This window comes from Notamacropus eugenii, chromosome 1 (assembly GCF_028372415.1).
Source record: "Notamacropus eugenii isolate mMacEug1 chromosome 1, mMacEug1.pri_v2, whole genome shotgun sequence".
Classification (NCBI taxonomy): Eukaryota; Metazoa; Chordata; class Mammalia; order Diprotodontia; family Macropodidae; genus Notamacropus; species Notamacropus eugenii.
The window spans coordinates 651,002,389-651,022,994 of record NC_092872.1 but is presented as its reverse complement, the minus strand read 5'-3'; the positions used below and the strand labels follow the sequence as shown (position 1 = coordinate 651,022,994).

At 37.3% G+C, this 20,606-nt stretch overlaps 1 protein-coding gene across 4 annotated transcripts in view; it reads right to left on the bottom strand.

Moving 5' to 3' along the window:
• MTIF2 (mitochondrial translational initiation factor 2) overlaps positions 1–19,162 on the bottom strand; it is a 37,561-nt gene extending 18,399 nt beyond the window's left edge. The window contains exons 1-9 of one of the 4 annotated variants that reach the window (XM_072635537.1): positions 18,216–19,162; positions 16,852–17,083; positions 16,108–16,228; positions 11,247–11,418; positions 10,268–10,428; positions 9,156–9,332; positions 6,748–6,887; positions 3,594–3,718; positions 307–511 (exon numbers count right to left, since the gene is read on the bottom strand). In XM_072635537.1, coding sequence (XP_072491638.1) covers positions 307–511; positions 3,594–3,718; positions 6,748–6,887; positions 9,156–9,332; positions 10,268–10,428; positions 11,247–11,418; positions 16,108–16,228; positions 16,852–17,076 — 1,326 coding nt within the window. In that variant the 5' untranslated portion in view covers positions 17,077–17,083; positions 18,216–19,162. The remainder of the gene's footprint in view (positions 1–306; positions 512–3,593; positions 3,719–6,747; positions 6,888–9,155; positions 9,333–10,267; positions 10,429–11,246; positions 11,419–16,107; positions 16,229–16,851; positions 17,084–18,215) is intronic. The other 3 variants (XM_072635538.1, XM_072635536.1, XM_072635539.1) reach the window with 3 other exon arrangements.
• Positions 19,163–20,606: the final 1,444 nt, after the last annotated feature.

The window sequence follows — 20,606 nt, the reverse complement described above, 5'->3', positions numbered from 1 at the left end:
TTCTTTTCTCTCCTTTTCCTAACATCATCTGGTCAGGAGTACAGGATTCAGACTGTCCAACTATTATCCTTCATGCCTACCCTATCATTTTTTAACACTGATGGGAATAAAAATACTTGCATATCTACTTAACAGTTTTACTGGGAAGAAAGTAAAGTAAAGTAAAGAAAGTAAGACTTAAAGCACTTTATAAATGTGAGTAATAATGAAAAGAATCTGCTCGTTTATGGCATTTTAGTTTATTTTCTGAAATAAACACACTCTTTTTGCAATATCAACAAAAGCATATTTAGCAACTTAATATACCTCAGATTCTACTTCAAGAATTTCATCTCCTGCAGAAGGAAGGTCCTTCCAACCTATAATTTCCACTGGCATGCTGGGACAAGCATCACTGATTGTTTTTCCATTCTCGTCAAACAGCAAACGGACTTTTGCCCAACTCTTTCCAGCGACCAGAACTGCACCTTTTCTCAAAGTTCCTCTTTTAATTATAGCTGTAGTTACTGGACTAAAAGGAGAAAAAAGTATTTTGAAAGGAAAACTCATACTGTCATAATCCATATGTAGTCAAAACGTTGTATTGCACCCAAAGATGATACCATTATGACTGTATACATTTATGTTTCCATGATCTCAGAAAGCAAATTTCAAGGAAATGCATCATGAGATACTTCTAAATGAGTTCAGGATTGTTCATGGAGGTCCATTATTCTAATCCTAAACCATTTCTCTCTATTTCAAAACTATTTCTTAAAAGGAACCACATCAGCATAATAAACAAAATTCTTTTAAAACTGTCAACAACTGTGATTTTTTTTTTAAAAAGTGGTCCCTGTCCAATAATCCAATGTTTCTGTTGTAATCCGTACAGAACTGAAATAAAAAACATGAGAAATGTCTGTCATAAACTTCCTTGCTGACTTTAGACATGGTATTACTAGAAATCACTATGTCTGAAACTACTAGGTCTTACTACTGCTGTGGATTTCACACAGGTAGGAACAGGGGAATGGAAATTTAGATGTTATGACTTTTGTAATAATAAGTGACAATTCTGAAGTGTTTAGGACTTTCCAACCTTTCATTCCTGAATTGTTCCACAATGACGTGACTACAAATACTGGGCTCCTGTCACCCCTGTACTAGAGGAGGATAATTAATAAAAACATATTGATGTGAGAGAGTTTGGGTGAAGTGAGTGAAATGGTTGGGAATGGGAAGAAAACTGGATGCAGAAGGAAAATCTCCATCTTTAGGAAGTAGTATCACAGAAAATTCATACGATCAAAGACCAGCCAAGAGAGCAGAATAGAAAGAAATAGTATGGACATCGTACATACAAAGAAATAGTGCTCTCCTCCACAACTACTCCACATAAAATCCAGAAAGCATACCAGATCAAGTCCTGATAAGGAAATCCTAGAAAAAAAATCATAATGAGACTTTTTTTGAGCTGGGGTTGGCATAGGGACTATTCCCAAGGACAGAAAGGTTACCTGTTATGACTTTTGAGAATAGTGGCAATCCTGAGGTGTTTAGGATTTTCCAAGTCTTCATTTCCAAACACAGAGGATGGGATCTAGCAAGACCTTCCAGAACTGGGACTAAACTGAACAAGGGCATTCCCAGGGCTGTACCAGAGTCAGAAAAAATCTCATATCCAAGCACAAAGATACTCAACACTATGCAGAGAACAGAAACAGGTGTCAGCTTTCAGCTCTGTCACTGACTACCAATGCAGGGTCATAGATGCATAGGTAGACCAAGAAGGAGACCTGAATTTAAGTATGGCATGCCAGGGAAGGAAGCAGCTATAGGCCTTATATTGTGCACTGTGGTACAGTGGTTAGAGCACCAGGGCTGAAGTTAGGAAGATTTGAGTTCAAATCCAGTCTGAGACACTTACTAGCTGTGTGTCCCTAGGCAAGTCTCTTAACCACTGGCTACTTCAGTTTCCTCATCTGTAAAAATGAGGACAATAACAGCACCTACCTCGCAAGGTTGTTGTCAGAATCAAAGGAAGGGAAAGGGAAACAAAGAGAATAAGCATTTACATAGTGCCTTCTATGTGCCACTATGCTAAGGGCTTTACAAATATTATTTCATTTGATCCTCCCAACAACCCTGGGAAGTAGGTGCAGTTAATCTCCTTTTTGCAAATGAGGAAACTGTGGCAGACAGATTAAGTGACTTGCCCAAAGCCACACAGCTGAGAGTCAAGGACGCATCTGAACTCAGGTCTTCCTGATTCCAGACTGACATACTGTCACCCAGGTGCCACTATCCAAGTATAGTGCCTGATACATAGAAGGCTCGATGATGATGATGTAGAACAGAAATAAATAACATCTGTGTGACAATGACCCTGAGACTGGACTAGGATCCGAGAGGACATAAACTAGGATCTAAGCTCACCTCAGACATTCCTTCCCCCGGCCCCGTATACACAGAGTCCAGAACTAACATAAAGTCATAGGTCAGGAAGAAGGCTGGAAGAATGAGCAAACAAAGAAAGAATCCCATCATAAAGAGCTATTACTGTGATAGACACAAACCCTGAAGAAGAGAATGCCTCCAAAACATACACAAGCAAAACCTCGAAGGAGAACACGTCCTGGATATAATTTCAAACAGAATTGCTAGAGAAGATGAAATAAGAATTTAAAAATAAAATAAAAATTATTTTATAAATAAGAGTATTAGAGGAAACAATTAGAAAAGAAACAGGTGCCTCCATTTGGGGGATGGTGGAGGAATGGAAAACAAATGAAAGAATTAAAAGGATAATCAACAGCTTAACAAAGGGAAGTATAAAAAGCATGAGAATGGACTAAACAGAAGTTAATAATTCCATGAGATAACAAGTAATATTAAAACAAACTCAAAAGACTGAAAAATAGAAGTATAAGATATCTCTTATCAAAAACAAGAGACCTAGAAGAAATCAAGGAAAGATAACTTGAGAATCTTTGGACTACCTATGAAGGAAGATGCTATCTACCTCCAGAAAAAGAACTGATAAATACAAGTACCCACAGTATGATTTTACATATATTTATAAATCTGCATCAAATGGTGCCCTTCTCTAATTCAGGGTGGGGAGGGAGCAAGAGAGTTAGGAACTTAAAATGTTCCTAAATTAATTTTTGATAAAATGTATCACTGGACAACCTGAAAACCATAACCAAAAAAAAAAAAAGAATCCAGACATTCTATTTCAAGACATCGTAAAAGAAAACTGCTTATATTTCTGAGAAGGAGAAAAGTGAAAACAGAAAGAATCTACCAACTACTTGTTGGTGATGCAGCGATAAATTAAAAATTGAGGTGACATAAAAACTAAAGATACCAATAAATTTTTTATAAAGTAGAAATGTTTAGCCAAAAAAGGAAAATCGTACCATAACCAAATATAGTAATAGTAAATCTAGAACACAAAAATAGAGCCACATAATATAATTACTACCAAGCACTGGCTTAATTAGAAAGTATAACCGATAAAAAGCAATATATATGTACGTGTGTGTGTTTGTATAGATATAGATATATCTGTATATATATAATTTATATATCTATATTAGTAATCCTACCCTTTTCCTTTATCTGTTCGAGACTCTACTACTATTGCTTCTACAAGACCAGTGGGATCTCCTCTCAGCTCCAATATCTCCGCAAGAGCAACTGTTGCCTCTGCCAGAGCCATCAGATTGTCACCCTTGAAAAGCAAAAAAAAAAAAAAGTATTACTAAAAATTATTTGTGATGCAATTACTCACTATATACCTATACTTAAGAGAGAAAGTACACTAATCTTTAGTATCTTCATTATACTTTTTCCTCTTAAAGTGTATTCAATTAACTTTTAATTATAAGAACCAATTAAAAAGAAAATTTCTAGAAAGGTAAGTTAGCCCATGGTCAAAAATTTCAAAAAGAAGCCAGCAACCCATGCCACATTAGTCATTGTTGCTAGATCTCTAAAATTCACCACCATACATCTCACCTTTTATTTTTCTCTACTTTTTTATCTTCCTCTCTTTTATCCTTCTTATTCTCCTAAACCTGCCTTTATTAATCTTCTTTTTGTTTTTATATTCCTAGAACCTCACACTAGGTATTTAATAAATGTGTGTTGTACTGTTGAATTTTCTTCTCTCACCGTTTCTCCTAATAATGTTGTTTTACATCTGTATGGAATTTTATGCATTTTACACTGATATCTTTTGCTTTTTAAGTCAACAAAAACCTATCTCCTCTACCCTCCTCCAAACCCTTGAATAAGAAAAACAAAACCCTTGTTAAGAACTATGTATGAGCAAGCAAAAACAAATCTTAGCACTGATCATGCCAAAAATATGTCTCTATCGACCCTCTAAGTCTATCACCTCTCTGTCAGGAAGTGGGCTGCATGTTTCATCATGGGTCTTCTGGAATCTGGTCATTGTATTAATCAAGGTCCTTAAATCTTTCAAAGTTGTCAAACTTTTTACATACTTCTCATATGAATTTCACAACAATCATATGAGCTGGTAAAAGGACTAGTATTATCATTTAATATATGAGGAAACAGTTTCAGAGAGATTAACTTGCTTATGAATTAGTATAGAATTATAACAGGTTTCTTAATTCTTAATTGGATGCTCTTTCTACTACAGCACCTGACCACAGTGGGCAGATAGGTGGCACACTGGATGGCATTCTGGACCTGGAGTCAGGAAGACCTTAGCCACTTACTAGCTGTTTGACCCTCAACAAGTCACTTCACCCTGTTTGCCTCGATTTCCTCATCTGTCAAATGAGCTACAGAAGGAAAGAGCAAACCACTACAGTATCTTTACCAAGAAAATCCTAAATGGGATCACAAAGAGTTAGACACAAATAAAATAACTGAACAACAAAACCTGACCACAGTATGGGGTGATGACACTCAGGACTAACAAGACTGATGAAAAATATAAAATAAAAATAAAATATTTTTATAAAAAATAACTGGGCAAGAACTATGGGTAAATGAAAGGTATTTGTATTTTAGAAAGGTCTAAGTACTCGATATCAAAAAAACCTGTGGTCACATGCAGGTGCTGTCACTCCCCAGCTACGTGTTCTTATTCAAGTTATTTCTTTTCTCTGGGCTTCGTATGTAAAATAAAGAGGCTAAGCTGGGTAACCTCAAAGATCTCCCCAAAAAGACACTGATTCTTATGATTTGATTAATTCTCACTCAATACTCATAGTAAAAGAACTGCTTCTATAAGTAGATAGGCAACTGTTAATTTTCTTCAAAATGAGGGGCTCTCTGCTGCTACGTACTATGGAAAAACTAAGTCTCACTGCCAACCCTCATTGGAAGTCACCTCCATCATTCCCTAGTAGAGTCACATATCTGCTATACTTATCTAATGTGATCAGAGAAAGTCTTATATTTCCAGCTGCCCAAAGCTTCAAAGCCTCATCTCATCATTAGCTTGATTGTTATGCCTCATGCAGATCTAAAATGTACATCAGGGAATATAACAGGAAAACTAAAAATATATTATAGATATACGAGAGCTGGATTAGATAGTTTTAATATTAATATAAAAAATTATTTCTAAACACTTGATACCAAATTTTGGGCAAGTAAAGACAGAATGAGAATTTAACTGCACGAATATAACTCTGTATGTATGTGTTAGTGTATATGTTCAATGTTAGCTGATGATCAAAAAACAGATGTTTGCTATGGGCAAGCAGAGGGTCTTAGATGTGAATGAAGGAAACAGCTAATATTACTTAAAAGCAGTACCTGATGGATGGAATAACTATCCTTCACTGTATTTAAGGGGCAAGAAGGAACTAATTGGTTAAGTGAAAGGAAAACTATGGCATGGTCCAAACCTAACAGTTATAGAAAAGTCAATCAATAACGGATGAAGTAAGCCCACTATATTCTCTGATTTGTTTCAATCTTCCTAGAATTTCATAAAATATTTTTAGCCTATTATTTCTCTAAACCCAATGACAATGTTTATACCCTTCACGGAGCCATCACGACAACCTCTGAACAGGAGTCAGAAGACCTGGCCTTTAATCTTAGCTCCAGAAATAAGCAGTGTGACCTCAAGTATGTCATTTAATGTTTCTGAAGCTCATCTGCAAAATGAGGAAAATAAGATCAAAGGATTACAGATTTAGCATTGGAAGGAACCTCAGTAGCAATCAAATCCAAACCTCTCATTTTAAATATGAGGAAACTAAGGCTTAGAGAGATTAAGTGACTTGCCCGGGGTTGCACAGCAAGTAGTATCTGAGGTAAAATATGAATCCAGGAAGGTCAATGCAGTATTCCATCTACTACTTCATGCAACCTCCACACAATAATACCAGTTTTGCCTATTTTACAGATTGGTTCTGAGAATCAAACAAGATAACATATATTAAAGCATTTTCAAGGAAGTAAACCAATACCTCTTAAGCACCCACTATGTGCTGTGCACATACAAATATCATCTCATTTGATCCTCACAACAACCCTGGGACATAGGTGCTATCATTATCTCCATTTTACAGGTGAGGAGACTGAGTCAAACAGAAGTGAGGTGGCTTGCCCAGGATCTGACAGCTGGTAGATCAAATACAGACTCCAGGTGGAGGGCTCCATCTACTGTGCCACCTAACTGCCTTTCAAAACTCTGAAGGTTATACAAATTTAAGGTATTATTATCATTACCTGAATATGGTTATCGCTGAGTTACTTACAACCTACCTTAAGTGCAGAGATATGTATTGCCTGAACATCACCACCATACTCTTCACAAACGACATCATAAGCCAATAATTCTTTCTTCACTCTTTCAGGATCAGCCTCTGGTTTGTCACACTTGTTTATAGCAAGAATGATTGGAACTTTTAAAAAATAAGAGTTTCAAAAAGGTGAAATGATAAATGAGTTTACAGCAAACTTCTTCCTCTGTTACTTAAAATGATAATTCCTTATCCATACTGATTTTCCTTTATGCAGTGGCTTTACAACATTCACTTTGGGATCTAATGGTGACAGTAAGTATAAGAGTGAACAATTCTTTACTGACTTTAGCTACCATTTCTGTTATATAATATGTGGCAAAGATGTAAACCAGGCCAGTGTTTTCAGTGGGAAAGTTATTGAAAGTATGGCTATACCATCTGCAGGTCACTGATTTAACTTAGTCTCTTAATTACTTCCCTGGAAACTTTTGGGAGATTTTTGAGTATTTATTAAAATGACAAAGCATGCAAATGCCCTAATAAAAAGAGAATCACTAAATTTTAGAGCCATGAGGATCCCACTAATTTTACAGATAAATAAACTGAGGCCCAGATAAGTAATTAAATTTTATCAAGGTATTTTTTTCTTTTTGAGACTGGGTCTCTCCCTCTCTCAGACAGGCTGGTTGGACATATACAGCAGCCACTCATGGGAAGGTATCAATACTGATAGTCATGGAAGCTATGACCTGTTCCTAAGTGCCTTTCCCTCCACAGACAGACTGTCAGTCCTTCACTCCCAGAGGCTCACCACATTAATAAAGAACTTAGTGTGGACACCCAATGGATGTTAGCCCTCCTGCAGTTCAGAACTGAGATCCCAAGGCTCACTCAGTCTCCTTAGGTAGCAGGGATTAGGGGCATGCATCACCATTTCCACCCAACTTGATCAAAGTCCTAGAGCTCCTAATGGACAGAGTCAGCACAAAAGTCCAAGTCTCATATTTCCCAATGTATGCACTGGAGAATCAAATGCAAACCAAATGCAAAAGCAATGCAAAGTATGCAAACTCACAATGTGAGAACGGAAATAGTACTTAAAAGACTAAAACAGAAGCACATTTTTGACAATACATCTAAGTACAACTGAGGAATTCCTTACATGTCTTTAAAAATTATTTCATCCTTCTACCACTACTGTAAGACCCAATAGGGGATCAAAGGTGATAAGCTATGTGGAAAACGTATTATAAACTTTGAAGCTCTATTCATTTGTAATATATTTATCATTATCTAAGAGCTATAGGAGCAAAAAACATGTAAACATAAATGTGTGTGTATATATATGTATGTATGTATGTATCTATGCGTATATGTAAAATACACACACAGAGATAATTAAGTTCATCTAGACTGAAGAATGTGAAGATCTTCAAGCATTTTTGGCAACCATAATCAGAGACCTTTAAAAAGCTTTCATGGCTCTTTGTCAATCTCATCACTCCTACTGAGAGTATGGAACCTTTTTATTATAACTGCACTCAAGAATCTTAATCCTACAGATTTCAGATTAGTAGACCAAAGGAAAAGAGTCCATTCCTGTTTAGTTTATCCACTGCTTTAATATTTATTTGCCCTCCCTCATTCAAATCATATCATCATTTTCCTGATGTCATGGCCCTCTTCCAACAACCATCATCAGTAATACCAGCACTCATTCTCATATACCTGGCATAATGAATTCTCAATTTCATTAATGAAGGGAAGCATTAACAAAAATAATACAAAACTAAATGATCCAAATATCTGGCACTGAAATGTGTCTGGGGCCTTTCATTTTAATATGCCTGTGTCTCATGTAAATTGTATCCTACTATAAAGATCTGACAAGAGAAACAAGGTCTGATTATGTGAGACACAGTTTCTTCATATAAAGTAAATGCAGGGAGCTTAGCTGTCAATAAATCTATTAAGCAGACTCAGAGATAAGAATTAGCACCAGGTGCCTGAGATGTCAACAAAGTAAATCCATAAATACTAGAGAAAGAGTTGTCCCTAAATTTGGAAGCTTGATTTATGACTACATGGGGATTTGATAAATCCCACAAGGGACAATAAAGCAAGCACTGAGAGTCAATACTGCGAGAGCACTGCCTCCTAGAAAGATTCAATAATATTTTCACAAAACTAACTCTTTCTCAAAAGGAAAAAGTAGGTACCATTCCAATTTTACCAAGGGAGGAGTTATTTGCTACACTTTGCACAGTTAGTAGTAAGCATTCTCTCTGTTAAGATATGAAAATTCCTTTTTGGGATTTAGAAGAACAGATTTGTGACTGGAACTGCTTTCTTAAATTGTGCAAGGTCCATGAATACTTCTATATTTAATCAAATACTAAAGTAAAAATGGTCAGTCACACAAAATACCTTGAGCATTTTGGGCATGTTGAATAGACTCCACAGTTTGTTTCATTACTCCATCTTCTGCTGCCACAACTAATATGATAATATCAGTGAGATAAGCACCCCTGGACCTCATTGCTGAAAAGGCAGCATGTCCTGGAGTATCAAGAAAGGTTATCTTTTCCCCAGAAGGTAGAGAAACTATAAACACAGAATTCCAAAGAGACAAATTTAAAATGCATCATGTTTAATTTAAACAAACACAAGTGCCATTACTAAATGTATCCTACTCTGAAATAAGTACTGATTTGATTTTGTTTTTTTAGCAAACTACTGGCATTCAGAATAGAGATGACAAATTCACATTGAAAAAAGACGAAAAATCAACATCATCTTTAAACTGCACATGAAGTATCTTCTGTTATGCAGCATTCTTTAAATTTAAAGCTTACAACAAAATCCAAAAACATTCTTATGTATATTTTGGAGAAAAAAAAAAACCCTGAAAAATCAGGAATAAGAGAAAGAACCTATGTTTTGCAAATGTATACCATTCCATTTTAGAGAAAAGAAAACAGTGGCTACATCAATTCCCTTAGCAACCCTGTTAACATCTAGGAAAGTTACAAATAAATGATCCAACTAGAATTATGGAATGATTTTAAATTCAAAGTTTATTATAAATTTACCTAGACTAGAAAGATGATTAGAACACTAAATTTACCTCTTACAAAATGTACCTATTTCATGAGTAGCTAGAGAAAGGAATGTCAGATGGACAGTCCAAATACTGCACTGGTATGCAATGAGGATGATCATTTTTGTTGTTACTGTTGTTACAGCAACACTTAAATCATGAAGGATTTAAGGAAAAATCTGGACAAGAGTCACTTAAGATAAGAAGGCATTAAAGCAGTAGTGTTCTGCAGTGATGAAGCGGGGGGGGGGAGTGCCCATACCAAAGAAATTATGGATTTATCCAAGCATCTAAGCATATTTCATCTAATTCAGTAGTAGGTTTGTGCTTCAGTCTGTCCTCTCCATACTTTTAAATTGGAACACTGCATTTCATATTACTGACATGAAAATTATAAATGGAATTTCTAAGCACATTAAAAGATAATCTATATTCATACCAAGGAAAGCACCAATATGCTGAGTTATGCCTCCAGCTTCCATAGCTGCTACTTGAGTTTTTCGCAGTTTGTCAAGTAAAGTTGTTTTCCCATGATCAACATGACCCATTATGGTAACAACTGGGAACCTTGGGATTAAGAACGCTGGATCTGCCTCAGGCCTACAATTAATAGCAAAAAATTTTCATTCCAAAAATGTTAGAAACATTGTATATAGTGTGTTCTCAGTTTGCTCTTTAAGTTAACATAAGTTGTAGCATAATCATCACTTACATAAACATCATTATACTTCTTTTGTTCTATATATGAAATTATTCATGACCAAAATATATATTAAGCAGTTTTATTATTCAACTTGCTCATTTTTAGTTAGCATCCTTACAACTCCCAACACGGTGGTATATACTTAATAGGTATTCAATATATATTTGCTGAACCAAAGTTTTTTATTCAAGCATTAGCAATCATACATGGCAAACTGAGAAACACAATCCTCATTCATTTTTAACAATCAAACACATCTTCAAAGTAATAGCTGTTGCTTTAAAATGCTCTGGATACTTGAAATAAGAAAAAATTTATCTCAATACTCTCACAGCGTTTTCAAGATATAAAGCAATTCGTAAAGCATGTTTTAAATAGCCAAGCCTCGAATGTACTAACTACCTCATCAACTCCAACTCCTAGAATATCTAGTTTCCTTCAAAAGACAGCTCAAAGGCCATCTCCTACACACAATTTTTCCTGATCATCCTCCCTCAATTGACTAATGCTTTCCAGCAGAACCACCCTATCTTTTTGAATGTATTCCTCTATGTACATGATGCCTCCCTAGGCACATGTAAGCTCCTCGAGAAAAGCAACTTTCCCTATATCCCCAACATGTAGCACAGAAACCAACATATAGTAAGTACTCAATAAATCCTTGGTGATTCATTGGTGTTTCCATTTTTAAAAAATATTAAGCTTGAGTTTTTACCTTCTCACAGCATCTTTGTTTTCTCTGACTTTATCTTGTTTTAGTTGGACTCTTTTGTACTTCATGCCAGATTTTTTTAAAACTTCTTTAATCCAAACATCATCTAGGGGTGACTCAGGCTCAAGTAAGTCAACATCAAGAGTAGTGTTCAACAGGGCCTCGTATACATGATCTAGTGAAGGAGATGATACAGCTTTTAGGAAGAAGAATAGAGTATTGCTGTGTTCAATTTCACCAATACTGATTTTAAAAGTCCACAGACACGGGCACTGGGCTAAGAAGTGGGGAAGAGGCAAAGTTTAACCAAGACAAGGTCCCTACTCACAAGAATCTTAAGGTTGAGAAGGGAGATAAAAGACAAATGCAGATTACCATAACACACAGAGTTATTTGTTAAGTCCATTAGAAAGATAGTGAAAAAAATGTGTCTCTAGCAAAAAGAACATAAGTAAAGACTTTCTAGATGAGATGGCACTTGAGATGAGCCTTAATGGATAGGGAGAGAAATTCAACAGTCAAGAAAGGAAAAAGATGAAAATTCCAGTCATAGGAAACAACCTGAGCAAAAACACAAGAGAAAAAGCTTGGAGTGTATTCAAGAGTTAGTGAGCATTTTGGTTTGACTGCAGCACAGCCCCTGAGAAGGGGACTAATCTGAAATAAGGCTGGAAATCAAGATAGTGACAGATTGTGAAGGGTCTTGAATTCCTTGACAAAGAAATATGAACTTTACTTGGTAGCTGACAGAAGCCACTGGACATTTTGGGGCAGAAATCACATAATAAGATCTACGCATAAGCAAGATTTGTCTGAGCCTACATAAAGGATGGACTGACAAGAGGAAAGAGTAAAAGCTGGAAGATCTTTATACTATATGAGTTTGGTCAGGTGGTAAAGTCGACCTGGCCTGGGCTGATGACCTTAAGGAAGAAAGGAAAGGAAATTGGGAAAGGAATAGTATAGAGAAAAAAATGGGAATGAAGGATGTGAGAATTTATCCCATGTAACTGGAGTAAACATACAGAAGATTATACAAACAAGCAGCAAGAGCTAATGGAATCAAGTAACACTTGGACCTCACTTTTATCCAAAATGATCACAAAGGTGTGACAGAAACACACACACACACACACACACACACACACACACACACACACACACACACAGAGTTGGGTACAAAAATACATTTAACTCAACAGAGACACAGAAGGAAACAAGAAAGGGGCATAAGTATGTAGACTCAGAAATGGTTAATCATAAGTATATCTAACTTTGGAAAAAAGAAGGAAAATATTTAGCAAGAGAAGTTTTAAAGGAGGTAGATGGAGGAGTACCATTTTTATATAGTGCTTACATATGTAGTATATGTACATGTAATACATATTATATATCATTATAATAATGTGATTATGATATATTATACATAATAATATATATAACACATATATATTATTATGTATAATATATATTGCCTATAGAGCAAGGCACTGTGATAAGCTCTTTACAAATATTATCTCATCTGATCCTTACAAAAATTCTGGGATGTAGGGGTGCTATTATTATCCCCATTTTACAGTTAAGGAAACTGAGTTAGAGAGAGGTTAAGTGACTTGCCCAAAGTCACACAGCTAGTAAGTATCTGAGGCTGAATTTGAACTCTAGAAGATGAGTATTCCTGACTCAAGGCCTGACATTCTATCGTTTGTACCACCTAGCTGCCATAGATAAACAGTAAAACTATACTTTACTAAAGGGTAACAGAGATAATGAATTAATATCAACACTTAACATGAGTGCAAATAGTATAGTACTTAAATACTTAAAAGTTAACAAATATTTAACTTAAAGGAAATTCTAAATGAGTTACAGGGAAAAATATAAAGTAAAACCATAACAGCAGGACATCCCAATGTTCTCCTTTCAGACCCAGAGAAATCTAACCAAAAACACAGCCAACCAACAAGAAAGAAGTTAAAGATCTAAATAGAATTTCAATGAAGTGAGATATGACCTCTGGAAATTTCTGAATGGAAACAAAAAGGAAAAAGAGAGAGATTATTTCTGTACAGCATAAAAACCTCACAAACAAATGAAGAAATTCAGAAATAATAAACATCTTTCCTGACCACATTATAAGAATTCTATTCAAAAAAGAACCATAAGGAAAAGAACTAAAGATTAATTTGAGACTAACAATCCTAAAGAATTGGTGGGTCAAAGAACAAATTATAGAAACAAGAGATAATTTCATTAAATATTATTACGACAATGGGATAATATACCAAAATTATTGGGATGTGGCCGGGGCTGTCATTAGGAAAAAATTTATATCTCTAAATACTTTCATCAACAGGTAACAAAAAGAACAGATCAATGAACTGCTCACGCAACTTAAAAAACTAGAAAACCAATAAATCTTAAAACTCTAATTCACCACCAAAACAGAAATTCTGAAAATCAAAGAAAAGATGAACTTGAAAACAAACAAAAAAAAGAAAGCAGTGAATTAATAAATTAAGAGCTTTTTTTTTTTTTAAACTATGTGCATTGAGATGTGAAGCATTTCTAGAGCGGGGAACACAAAACTCCATCTCTCTGCTTATAGCAGTTCTACCAATCTCACTGTTAAATAAAATATTGGTTCACATTAAACTATTTTTAAGAAAAAGCTGTTATTTTAAGGTTTAGGTTTTGTTTCTTCCTATTTCAACAACCTGCATTATGAGTCACTGTTTTTCTATAAAGTCAGAAACATATCTGTGAAACAGTTTACAATTTGATTTCCTAACTTATTTTATCATCCCAACCATATGATTAAGATATTTTAATGAACATAATGCCAGAAAAGGAAAATTACAAAGCAACTTCTTAACTGGGAATCTGGCTCCAATGCTGTCCTTGCCAAGCAAAAACTACAAAACTATGTTATAGAAGAAAATGTTATTATAAATTTCTTCTGGTATTTCCAAAAACAAATCTATTACTGTCTTAGAGAAAGAAGTTTCCTTTCACTTTTCTAATGCTAACTCCTCTCTTATGTCCTTGGTCTCATGTCTTCCTGCCACTCACAGGACTTGATCTAGCAATTATCTGCTCTGTCTCAGTCTTCTTTAGTCACCCCTTCCCTGTGCCTACAGATATTGTCAAGTACCCTTTTCATAAAAAGGATGAACTTTCCTTAAACTCTGCTACCCTATCTAACTACTATCCTCTTTCCTTTCTTTCACCAACAAATGTCTCAATAGAGTAGTCATCACTTTCTGGTCCTACATCCTCCCTCCTTAATCCTTCCAAACCAGCTTCTGTCCCAGATCCTCCGCTGAAATGACTTTTTTGAAGGTCAATCATCTCATAATTGTCTTTTCTCGGATCTTCTTTGACCCTCTTCTCACAAAGATTTAACACTGTTTAACACTCTTTCCTTCTATGGCTTCTATTATACTATGCCATTCTAGTTCTCATCTTCTCTGTCTTTCCTACCTCTTCTTCCCTAATTCCCTAAACATAAGTATTGCACAATGGTCTGTCCTCAGCCCTCTACTTTTTCCTCTGGTGATCTCTACTGCTATGATTTCAAAATTATGTTCTTTCAATTGGTTTCCAAATATATAGCTTCACTCTTCACCTCCTGAACACCAAGCTGCCTTCTCTACATCTCCAACCGGATTGTCCTGCCACCACCTAAAATTTACCATTTCCATAAGCAAACGATTTTATTCCACAAACCAGACCTTTCTCTTCACTGCCCCATTTAGAATCTTAGCATTTAAAGCTAGGAAAAGTCTATTACTGCAGATATCATTCCCAGGCCTCTAGGCTTAAACTTAAAACTACAGAGACTCTGTAGAACAAAGACTCTTTCCTTTCCCTCCCCATCAATTCTGCCTCTGAAATATGCCTTTGTGCATCCCTTCTTTTCCACTCACAATGCCACCAAGCTAGGGCAAGTTGTCATCTCTGTGGCCTAGACTACTAACTGATCTCTTTTCAATTCAGACTTTGTGCAGTCGACAAAGTCATCTTTCAAACATGCAGTTCTGACCAACTACCTTCATTGTTCAAAGACCTTCATTAGTGCCTTATCCTGGTAGTTGAGTCTCAAGTTTTATTTCATATGAAAGCCAAAAAAAGAATAACCACTCCCATCCAGTTCTCTTCCACTTCCATATATATTTGCGAAGGTAATCCTTCTACCTACATTTGAAACACATTCCATATATGTATCTCCACATATTGATATCCTTTTTCTTCAAGTCCTGCCTTTTCCATGAAGCCCTCCCTGATCCTCCATCACTCTCATTAAGCAGTTACCCTTCTTTCCTCAATCTCTCATTGTTGTGCTCAATGAACTTCTCTTATGCACTTATCATATCCTCAACTGTATTACACATCTATTTGTGTATACCTCTTACCCCCATACTATTAGCAAGTTGAGGAAAAAAGGTAATGACACCTTTTTTTATCCCCAGGACCTAATACAGTTTATTGCACATAGTAGGTGCTTAATAAATGTTTATGGAATGTTGAATCAATGAAGAAAAAAATGGATAAGAGAAAAAGCATATAGGAATATCAAAGACGGTCTCTGGCCTCATTCTAATAATCTACATCAATTTCTGAGAAAGGTTAAATGAGTAAAAATTTATGTTTTTATTTTGCTAAAGATAGAAAACCATACATGGCAATCTGTTCCAGGATCAATTATGACCCATAACCTGAAAAAGACTAGAAAACACTTAGCATATTATTCTTCAAATGATACTCTATTCTTCATTCTTGATTGCCTCAATCTAATGCTAAATCAAACACTAGCTCTTCAGTATTCTTGGATTTCTTTTCCCTCCAAAAACATCTGGCTCACCTATGTCTTTATTCATAGATCTGGCAAGGTCTTCCACAGTCATTCCATTCCAGGCTTCTACCTCCTGTTGTTCCTTTTTAGAGTTCTTCCAAGGTAATTTAGATTTCTGTGGCCTTTCTCCCTATAAAAAAAATGCACATAGGAAGAAAGAAATCTAAGTGACACAATTAGATTATGTGTGGCTAATATTTTTTCATACAATAGCTACTTAATTCTTTTCAAATATACATTCCCACAAATAATTTGATCTTCAGGTTGAAAGTGACATGTGACATTAATAATTAGGACAATATACACTGCTCTTAATGTAATAAAACAGCAGCATGGTAGCAGAGAGTGCTGGACTTGGAATCAGGAGAAAACTGGGTTCAAATCCTGTTTCTGAAAACTACTGGCTGTGTGACCATGGGAAGGTTAATTTTCTGAGGTCCATTATTCTCATCTGCAAAATGTGAATAACCACTCTGATAATAAAAAGTTACTGAGAGAATCAAATGAAATAATACATAATGCTTTGTTAACTTTAAAGAACTATATTAATGCCAAATATTATTAGCATTACTGGCCCACTGAAATTTCTCTTCTTCCCCACATCCCCCCCAAAAAAAGATTACCTAATATGCAGCATTTAAAAATAAGAAGTCTCTAAATAACAAAGTAGTCAAAATTAATTACTAAGAATGGCACTGGGTACTTTTATCTTAGCATCAAAAATAAAGTGACTACTAAAAAGATGTTGAGTACCTTCTTTATACTTAAAAGCCTACACTGTGATAAAGCAACATTGATGAATGTGTCTATTTGCCAGGACTGTGGTACACACAGGGTAGTACACACAGGGTAAGTGGAGGAGGGTACAAGCTTCCATTGTACCAAACAAACTCTTCTTCGACAAAGAATATGCAGCTGCCTGTAAGCACTGGGAAACAGCATCAGATTTTCCAACTTCAGTATTATTCCTATGTTCATTTTCTTCCTACAAAAAATATTTTTAAAATCTTTAATACTGAATATTTCAATTTAAAAAAAGACAGTCAACAGATCTGAAATATCTGTTAATATAAGCAAAAGACATTTCTCATATATCAATTACAGTATATATTTATGCAGTTTCATTTTGAAAAAACATTTCTAACAAAAAACAAATTTCTAACAAATTTCTAACATCTATAACAAATATGATGACTCTTCACACTAAACAGACTTATTTTGGTAATTCATTTCCTTCTAGGTTCATTCTAAAACGATCACAAGTCACCACACTGCTTACTTCTGGATCTTTTTTTTTTTAACATAGCAAAAATACTAGGTTTTCAAAAACCTCCCACAGGATCCCCAACTCAGGAAACTAGCAAGAAATATCTTCCTTAATACCTAAGAAATGAAGCCAATTAAGATTTAGATTCATTCAGTAAATATATGAGAATATACAAACAAGAAAGAAGAACAAAATATGAATTACAAGAAAAATAATTAGGTAAGAACTGCACATGGAGGTGCCAAAGAGCTGTGGGCATTTCAGAGTGATCAGAGTAAAACAGAAGTAGCGGAAGAAGCCTTCTTTTAAAATAAGTTTTGGGGCAATTCTTGAAGAAACAAATTGTCACAGATTAGCAAAAAGAGAGAGGAAGGCATCTGAAGCAGGAAAACAACCCGATATAATCAAAAGATGTAGTCAGTATCTAGAAAACATATTCCAGAATAATAATAGCTAACATCTACATAGGCTCTTTTGTTTTACAAATATTATCTCATTTTGACCTCAAGGTGACATTAGGAGGTAAGTGCTATTATTAGCTTTATCATACAAATAACAAAACTGAGAAATACAGAGATAAGTGGTGTGCCCAAGGTCAGTGTCTGACGCTGGACTTGAATTTAGGTCTTCTGGATTTCTGGTGCAAGGCTCAATAAGCATTATAACATGACTGTCACCACAGAAATCTACTGTTTGGAAAGCATCTAAAGAATCAACTAGTCCAAAGGTTCTTTTTTTCTTTATAAAATTTTTATATCAAACTTTTTCATTTTTATTTTCAGGTCCACATTCTCTCCCTCTTTTCACCCCTTCCCCCATCCATTAAGAAGGCAATAAATATGAAACCCACTATACAAATGAAGAAACAAAAGGAAAATAAAAACAAATACACTTCAATCCGCTTTCAGAGTTCATCAGTTCTTTCTCATGAGTCCTTTGGAATTGTGTAGTCCTGGGTTCCTTAATCTGGGGTCTTCAAACCTGGTTGTTGTCTTTACTATTTTTGACAGCTGTATTTCAATATAACTTTTCTACTGCAATCCTGTGTTTTATTCATTTTTTTAAGCTATCCTGAGGTAGCCTTCACCAGAATGTAGTCAAAGAGGCATCCATGAAACAGAGTTAAGAATCCTGACCTAGTCCAACTGCCTCGGGTCACAGACGGGAGACCCAGGTGCTACAAGGGCAGCAGGACAAACGTTTCTGGACCGGCTCTTTACACACAACTATGTTCATTTAAAAGACAACAGGGTAATCTGGTTGGAAAACAGAGGCAGCAGAGCAGCGCAGGCCCCCCATCTGTAAAATGGGGCAATGGCAGACCTATTCCCCGGGGCGGGGGTGAGGAGCGAATGAGATAACACCGGTAAGCGCCTCGCAAACCCTCAAGCGCTACATAAAGGCCGAGAACAGAGATCAGGGGACAGTGTTCGGGACTTCGGTCCCCAGCATTTTCGTCTGACCTTAACGACCCTGGGGCGCCCGCGCAATTTGGGACGTGTGTGGAGCGTTCCAGGTAGGATCAGAGGCCGCTCCAGGGCCTGGGGTCCATGACGCGAAGTGACACTGATCGTGGGGTCAAGTTCAAGGAGATGCAGCCCGATGACCCGAGACCTCACGAAACGAGTATGGCTTCCGGCTAGGGCGGCAGCAGCGAAGCCGACCCTGCTCACAGGTAGATAGAGGAGGCCAACAGAGCGGTCCTGGAGCCGGGGAAACGAGCTCCAGAGATCCACTTCCGGCGCCCGAACAAGCTGCCAGTCAGTCCTTCATTCTGTCCCCAAGGCCTCTTCCGGCGGAAGCCGGAAGCTCCGCCGCCCTAAGGAGAGAGGTCTTTCCTCCCTTAGCCAGAGGGGGCGGGCGCCACCGTGTGCCCGTGACGCGCGTGCGCCTGCGTTTCCCTGGTAACCCCCACTGGCGGTGCGCACCTGCTCTTCACGTCGTCTCTCTCCTTCCCCCCCTTCCTCACCCTCCGTGGTCCTCTCGGGATCCGTTTCCTCCTCCGTGGCGTCTTCCCCATTAGACTGTACGCTTCTCGAGGGCAGGGATGGCTTTGCCGCTTCTTCCATTCCGCCAGGTTTAGCACGCAGTAGGCCGCTGCGGCCAGCGCGGTCCGGCAGGTCCGGGCGCTTCCGGGGCTCACCGAGCGAGGAGGAAAAGGCAGGCAGGGCCCAGCCGTCTGACTGGACAGACTGAGCCGATCAGTCAGGGCATGGGTGCTTATACGGTAAAAAACCGCAGGGGTAGCGATGGAGGCATGAAACAGAGCGGATCGTGAGGAGCGGAAAGGCAGGCCTCAGGCCTCTATTGAATGTTATCCTGTCTAGCAGGGCCTTGTTTCCGGAACTTCCACACCCGAATTCGAGGCGCGCACCTGAGAGCGATACAGCACTTAACTTCTCACGTCAGCCACCATTCTCCCTTGGAGGAGGGGAACTCTTGATAAGGGGCTCTTTCAAACCCCGCAAGGTTCTCTACAGTAGGCGTTTACTGAATGCTGGCGATTTCCACCTGGCTCCGCTCCTGGGGCCAAACAGAACCTCTGGCCCCACTTCCAAGTGACAGGTTTTCAAAAGAAAAAAAAAAGGAAGAAACGTTGACTATCCCCAACTCCTGGAACCCACTTTTAGAATGCATGATCTATATTCTGACTGCCTTCCTCATGACTCGCTTTACCAAACCGGGACTTGAATGAGCTGGAGGAAATCTCAGAGATCCCCTCACTTTGGTTGTCGACCTTCGTCTTGGAAGAGGACCAAAATGACGTCACCATGATAAAGGGAGGTTACAATGTGTCCGACTGTGGCTGATCGGACCAATACAGCTCGAATGCTCTACCGCAGGTTGGGCACAGGTAGTCCCTGTGAATATTTGGGGTGGATACTCCAGATTTGCGCATCCTACGTTTGCTTTTGTGCTGTCTCAATTCTGCTTTGCTCCAAGAGTACAGCACCAGCATGCTGAGCAGTCCTGTGCCAGTGTCTCCCATGTGGCACAGTCAAATCCAGAGTTTGAGAGAGACCTGAAGAGTGTTCTTGTATCACTTCTTCTGACCACCATGTGATCGCCTGCCCCATGGGAGTTCTCCATAAAATTGTCTTTTTGGCAAGCGTACATTTTGCATTCTTTACTGATCAGGGCCAGGAAGATGAAGTGATCAGATGGAGTTATCAAGGATCTTTTCTAAACTATGACACCTACACTTGAACCCGGCGCTCAAACTGTGGACTGAAAGACCAAA